Source organism: Pyrus communis, chromosome 6 (assembly GCF_041283825.1).
Source record: "Pyrus communis isolate YQ-2024b chromosome 6, ASM4128382v1, whole genome shotgun sequence".
NCBI lineage: Eukaryota > Viridiplantae > Streptophyta > Magnoliopsida > Rosales > Rosaceae > Pyrus > Pyrus communis.
Window position 1 is genome coordinate 22,258,243 of NC_142570.1, and position 7,481 is coordinate 22,265,723.

Consider the following 7,481-nt stretch of genomic DNA (forward strand, 5'->3'; position numbering starts at 1 on the left):
TGGCCAATTGGAAGAGATTTTGTTCTTGCCATTTTTGCTAGATTTTTCATCCTTATCCTATTCCTTTTCCTACTTAGTTGCTGCTGCTGCTTCTGAGTAGGACAGGTACTTGAGGGTTTCTTTCTTGGGTGCTCTCTATCAGGGATTTTCCTGCATGCAATGCAAACAGGCCAAACATTATTCCAAGGTCCCATTTCCACTTCCACTTAATAAATTCTACACTGGATAGAACTGAAAGAAGTCAAAAAGAAGTGGAATACATATAGATTGAGGTAGATTAACTGAAACAAAAGTAAAACTTAATATATAAGTAAATGAGTTGTGTTTGTCGTGTTCATATATGTTATCATAACTGACCATATTGTGTCAAACCTATATTTTAAAGTGTCATTTATTGAATCTTAGCTTATAAGAAAAGTCAGATATGTAAAAAATATCTTCTTCTTATTTCACTCACTTATAGAATAATACATTTACATCAGTATATATAGATAGAATTCTATTGACATAATTGACCCTAGCATTCATAGCTAATTACACATTACCCTTGTCAAACTAGGGAGATTGGAATCAATGAAACTAGGTGGTTGAGTCATAAAAACATCTTCCCTTAGATCCCCTTGTAAAAAGGTATTGCTAATGTCCAATTGATTAAGAAACCAATCAAAGTGAACAACCAAAGTTAATAAAATCCAAATTGTGACTGGCTTAGCTACTGGACTGAATGTATCTTGATAGTCAATACCCTCTTATTGATGAAACACTATGGCTACTAAACGAGCTTTATACATGTCCACTATACCATCAGGTTTTCTCTTAACCCTGAGCACCCATTTACAATCTACAATATTTTGAGAATGAGAGTGAGGTACCAAGTTCCAAGTACCAGTGAGTTGAAGAGCATTTAACTCTTCCTGCATATCCTGTCTCCAGTGTGCATACTTTGAGGCTTGTAAATATGTAGAAGGAACAAAATCAACATCCACAGGTAAGGGATGCTTAGTTGCAGAATAAACCTTTGGTTTAAAGATACTTGCCTTAGATCGTGTGAGCATATGATGGGTGTTGATAGCAGCAGAATTGGAAGCAAGATTTGATGATAGTGCTGAAGAAGAAACATTCTCAGTTGATGAAGGCACATAAGATTGAACTTCATGACTTGAAGATGAATTTGAGTCCTGATAAGCTGTAATAGACTTTTGTGGTACGGAAAAGTGCAAATCAATAACAGGAGATTGAGAGTGAGAGTTTTGGGAAATTGACATAATGGAAGGATGATGAAATGGAAACTGGGTTTCATCGAATGGCACATATCTTAAGATATATATTCTCTAAGTAGTAAGATCAAGACACTGATAGCCCTTGTGCTGCAAGCTATGGCCCAGAAATACACATTTTTCACTCTTGCCTTCTAACTTGGAGTGAACATAAGGCTTTAACCAGGGATAACAGGAACAACCAAAAACCTTTAACTTGGAGTAATTTGGTGAAAACTTGAATAAAATTTCCCATGGATAACTTTTCAAGCTAGAAATGGGCAGTCTATTTATTAGATAAGTGGTAGTAGAGAATGATTCAACCCAATACAAATGAGGGACTTTGGATGCTACTAATAAAGTCCTTGCTATCTCAACCAAATGTGTGTGTTTTCTTTCAACACAACCATTTTGTTCTGGAGTATGTGGACAACTGAGTTGATGAGATATGCCATGAGCTTGAAGAAATAATTTAAACTGGTTACTAGTAAATTCACCCCTTGAGTCTGATCTCAAACATTTGATATTATTACCAACAAAATTTTCAACATGGGTTTTGAACACAACAAAAGTGGAATATACATCAGATTTGGCCTTTAAAGGAACCAAGTATATTTGCTGTAGTCATCCACAATTAAGAGATAATACTTATAACCACAAACAGAAACAACTGGAGCTGGGCCCCAAACATCACAATGTAACAGACTTAAACTAGTAGTGGAAAAGGAACTAGATTGAGTAAATGGAAGCTTGTGATTCTTTGCAATTGCACAGTCAGAGCAGAAGAAATCAACAGAGTGCTTCCCTTGCAATGCAAGCTTATTTGTAGATAGAACTCTCCTGAAGATAGAAGAAGAGGGGTGCCCCAAGCGACTGTGCCAAATATTCACAGATGCTTTAGTACATACTAAAGCATGAAATGGGGAACGAGATTAAGAGAAAGAAGTAGGGATACCTTGAAGAGGATAGAAACCATTTCTAATTGGTCCCCGCAAAAACATCTTCCTCGTAGAACAATCCTAAACAACATATCCATTTGAGTTCAAAGTCAAAGAATAGTAATTATCTTTGAGAAATTGATATGCAGAGAGTAAATTGTGCTTCATTTTCAGAACATGTAAAACATTGTTCAATTTAAAAGAAGCATGAGCAATACTTAAGGATTTATCGCCAGTATGATGAATGGACAAACCTTTGCCATCGTCGATATACACCTTATCTTCACCTGTGTAAGGAGTAGGAAAAGTAATATTGGAGATGTCATGTGTCATGTGTGATATGAGAGGTAGCACTAGAATCGAGAATCCAAGAAGGAGATGGTTTGGATGCATAATGAGTGTACATGGCAGCAAGTTTGGTAGGAGGTACTTTCCCAAAGATGTCTAGATTCATTCGATCATAGCAATCAATAGCTTCATGGCTTGTGGATCCACAGATTTGACAAGTGTTATGAAAGCTAGAGGAACCCTGAGAACAAAATCCTTGATTGTTGTACCGGTTGAAGCCAGAATTAGAGTGATTTCCCCTATTGGTGCCATGATAGTTGCGATTGCCTCTGTTGTGATGAAAAAGATTATTATTTCGGCCACGATTAGAGTTGTAGCGAAAGAAATTTTGCATAGGTTGATTATGAGCTGCATAAGCTTGAGAGGAATGTGGTGGGGGAAGTAGTGGTTACTGATTTTGAGCTGCATAAGCTTGAAGTGGTTCAGTAGCAACATATTTCTTGCGACGAGCCATTGACAATTCTTTGGTAAAAAGAAGACCATGAAGTTCATCTAAAGTAGTGGATGATAAGCGAAAAGTGGTAGAATCAACAAACGAGTAAAATTCCTCTGGTAGACCATGTAATGTAGCAGCAACTAAGTCACGATCGGACACAGAAACACCATCGACTGTTAATAAATCGGAAATTGCGTTGATTTGCTGCAGATACTAAGAAATCGATTGAGATCCTTTCTAAATAGACTGAAGGTGAGATCGAAGCTGATGAACATGAGCATCAGAAATTCCACCAAAACGCTGTTCCAATTTAAGCCATAGATCACGAGAAGAAGAAACCGTAACTGTGAAAGGAATGATCTCTTTTGAGAGTGTAGAATTTAACCAGATCAAGAGATTTTGATCTTTTTCATACCATTGTTCAAACGGAGGATTGAGTGAACGATCAGGAAGTAGAGGAGATAGACATGGCTTAAAACCATCAATAACACCAAGAAGTTTGTAGTGATGAAGAATTGGAGCAAATAGTGCACGCCATGGAGGGTAATTCGAGCTCTTAAGCTTGATCGCTACCATACTCCCAATGTTCTGAATCGTGAGAGAGGTATAGCTTTGCACCAAATTAGGATTTGGAGAAGAGAAATTTGGGAGAGAAGACGACGAGTCGGACGCCATGCTTGAAGGAAATATCAAGATTCAACCAAATAGCCAAACAAAATACAAAGAGGCAAGAGAAAATTCACTAGAGATTGAAGCGGAGAAGCCGTGAGGTGGTGAGATGGTGAGGCGGTGAGGATTAAATATTCACCAAGGCCGTGAGGCGGTGGCGATTGATACCATATTAAATCTTAGCTTATAAGAAAAGTTAAAGATGTAAAAAATATCTTCTTCTTATTTCACTCACTTACAGAATAATACATTTACATCAGTATATATAGATACAATTCTATTAACATAATTGACCCTAGCATTCACAACTAATTACACATTGCCCTTGTCTAACTAACTCCAACTATACAACTACTATTAGACTCTTTATCATTTACAGGTGTCTTGATAATGATCCGGTTCATTAATGGGTCGTATCGTTTCGTGTCGGGCTAACAGGTTATGCAAGAAATTATCGTGCCTAATGCCTAGACCTAACAAATAGATCATATTCGTGTCGTTATTGTGTCATACGCGTTATCAAATGGGTGATTCGATAATGATCTGACTCGTTAACAAGTTACCACGAAACCTGTTATTTTTGTGTCGGATTAACGAGTCGTATAAAAAAATTATCAAACCTAATTTCAACAAGGTTTTATGGAATATATAGGGTTTAGGATTTGCACAATATAATATTGGGTAAATTACATAAAAATACCTCAACTATTGGGCTAGTAATAGTTTCATACCTTATCTTTAAAAAATGTTAATGTCATACCTCAACTTCAAATTTGTTACAATTTCATACCTTTCGTTAGTTTGTTTGTCACTTCTACCGTTAAATAGTGATGTGGCTTTAAACGGGCCCCACTCTTTATTAAAAAGTTAATAAAATATTAAAAACTTAAAAAAAAATCATTTAATATATATATATATATATATTTTTTTTTTTTTGTTTTTTTTTTTTTGCATGGAGATCACCCCTTATCCCCTTCCCCCTTCTTCCCCAATCCCCACGCTCTTGTCTTCCCCCAATCCGCTATTCTTCCTCTTCCTCCCTCCCTCATAAACCCACCTTCCCCTCCCATCCCCCTTAAACCCTAACCCTGATATCCTCCTTCCCCCGCTTCTACCGCCGCCGCCAATGACCTGGATCCCTCAAATGCATAGCCTCCTCATTCTTTGAGTGCCACCCCACCAATTAGCCTAAATCAGGCGACGTCGTCGAGCTCCCCATTTTCCCCTTGCCCTTCGTCCTATTCCCAGACGCCATTCTTTCCTTCTAGATCTTCGAGTTCCACTATGATGCATTCCTTCCTCCAGACCGATCTCCGCTTCAGGGTAATATACAGTGACGTTGTCTCCGGTACCGCAGATGTGGGCCGCATCAGCGAGGTCGTCAATCATGAGCGCCTTGTCGATGACTAGTTCTTCCTCATGTGAAAGGGCTAGGAGCGGTTTCAAATCACCGACCTCATTTGCAAAGGCCAGGACCGGTTCTTCCTGAATCCGCAATTCGTTTCCACAACCACTCACACATTGATAAATCAAAATATTCACAACAATGAACAGAAACATACGTAAGTAAGATCGCAATCATCGAATCCAAATCTGAGATCCAACGCAACAAACCAAAGCCAATTGAAAGACTTAAAATTTAAACAAAAGAAGCTCAGCGATCTGTCTGGCACCTGAGAAAGTCAGAGAAAAAATTGAAAACAGATTCGGAGAATTGAAGAACAAGTAAAGATTCGATATTTGGAGAATTATATGAAAATAGATGGAAACTTTACTTTGACAGAGAGGGGGGAAGGCGTTGCAGTGGCTGAGCAAGCCGTGCAGTGGAGACAGCGATTGCTTGTAGCGAAAGAGGAGTTATGAATATTAATATGATAGAGAGAAGAAGAGGAGGAAGAAGAAGAGCACAATGTTGTTGGATGGGGGGAAAAGATATTAGGGTTAAGGTTTAAGGTGGGTTTTTGGGTGTGGGAGGAGGAAGAAGAGGGGATTAGGGGAAGAAGGGTGAGGGGGATAAGGGGTGGGTCCCCCATGTAAAAAAAAAAAGATATATATATTTTTAATATTTAATTAATTTTTTTAATAGAGAATGGACCCCATCTCAAGCCACGTCACTATTTAACTACAGAAGTGACATACAAACTGACGGAAGGTATGAAATCGTAACAAATTCGAAGATAAGGTATGACATTGACATTTAAAAAAAATAAGGTATCAAACTGTTATTGGCCCAATAGTTGAGGTAGTTTTATGTATAATATTATATATATATATATATAAGTAGAAACTAGCTCAGTAGTTACCCAACAACAATTTATTAATGATTTGGTCAACATGAAGTTAAAATCAGTAAAAACAACCTCTCAGGTTACTCATCCATGATACCAACCTAAAACCAAAATCAAGGAGAACAAACCTCTCCAACAGAATATGATATTGAAGCAAATCAATCAACCACCAACTGCTAGTCCTAAACAAACCATTCAAAATTCAATGGAAGAAACTCAATGCTGACATCGAAGCAATAGAAAACATTTCCAGAAGAAACACCTTTAGGGAAAAATATACAAAAGAACAAAAATTGGACATTTATAATAAATGGACCAATTTCCAAAAATACAGATTTGAAGTATTTTTCTTCGATTTCGTTGAAAAATATTACGAGTCTGAAAAGAAATTAGAAGTCATCACCAAAGAAAATTAGGTTAAAGAAGGCAAAACCATAGTCTCTTCTAGTCACCCTCCACAAGAAATTTTTTTAATTACAACTGCAAACATGCAGGTACCAGCCACCCCTTTCAAACTTATCAAAGAAGATGCAGGAGTCAAGCTAGTCATTGAACAAAACAATTTTACAAACCAGAGTCTACACACCATAAGAAAACAACTAGATAAAATAGAAACCAAAACATATAGACTTTCACATTCTAAACCAACAATTAAGGAAAAATCCTTAGTCAACTTCCCAGAAGCCTTATCTAGCACAACAGGCTTGAAAACAATCTCCACAAATCAAAAAATAGATCAAATGTTACAAGAGTTAAAACAAGAAAAAACATTGATGTTTTACAACACCCAGATGAATCTCAACCAGAAACAACTTCTGTAATATGGGATTCAGAAGGCGAAAGTGAAACAAATTCCATCAGAAAAGTAGAAGAAGCTTTTCAAAATCTTGAACTAAAACGAATCACAAACAAAAGAGTCAACCCGACAACTCTTACCAAAAATTGGTATCCAAGGCCAACACCTCCGGATATTCAATTTGAGGAAAGAAACATCCAAAACCAATTCTCAGTCTCAGCTGATAAACTATATGAATGGAACATAGATGGATTATCAGAACAAAAACTTTTGAACAAATTACAACACATCTCCATGGTTGCTAATAGTTATATTACCAATCATAACCTCAGTCAAACCCAAGTTGTCAACCTTTTGGTCATTGGATTTACAAGAACACTCTATTTTCGATGAACGTATCGGAAGAGGAGTACCAGATGCGGTCAACACATTACTTTTCACTACCAAAGAACATTTCATTGGGACACCTAGTAATGTCACCTCCAAGATTCATGACCAACTCAAAAACTTTGTTTTTGCCCACTCACGTTTTCTGTTTTGCGCCCCTCCAGGTTCTAGTTTGGATAGCTCTGTTGGTGGCTCTCGAGGAATTCACGGCATATCTAACAGATTATCACCAGTGTAGGACCACCTTTGGGTGTGTTTATTTAGTGTTTGTTTCTCTGGACTGCAATAGGTCTTCCGTGCTCTGAATATTATTTTCACACTTACGCTTGCATATGTATGTTATTTACGCAGTGTATAGCTTGG

General features: G+C 37.3%; 1 protein-coding gene across 1 annotated transcript; it reads right to left on the reverse strand.

Moving 5' to 3' along the window:
- Positions 1 to 2,930: 2,930 nt before the first annotated feature.
- On the reverse strand, positions 2,931 to 3,653 carry LOC148696450 (uncharacterized). Its single transcript, XM_088695220.1, has 2 exons — positions 3,252 to 3,653; positions 2,931 to 3,182 (listed from the first exon to the last, which is right to left on the reverse strand). The coding sequence occupies exons 1-2, from the start codon at positions 3,651 to 3,653 to the stop codon at positions 2,931 to 2,933; spliced, it is 654 nt and encodes a 217-aa protein (XP_088551346.1).
- Between the last annotated feature and the right edge of the window lie 3,828 nt (positions 3,654 to 7,481).

Coding starts and splice junctions, on each gene's coding strand:
- LOC148696450 (XM_088695220.1), bottom strand. CDS start 3,653: ATGGCGTCCGACTCGTCGTCTTCTCTCCCAAATTTCTCTTCTCCAAAT. Junction 3,183..3,251: donor GTGGAATTTCTGATGCTCAT/GTTCATCAGCTT, acceptor TAGTATCTGCAG/CAAATCAACGCAATTTCCGA.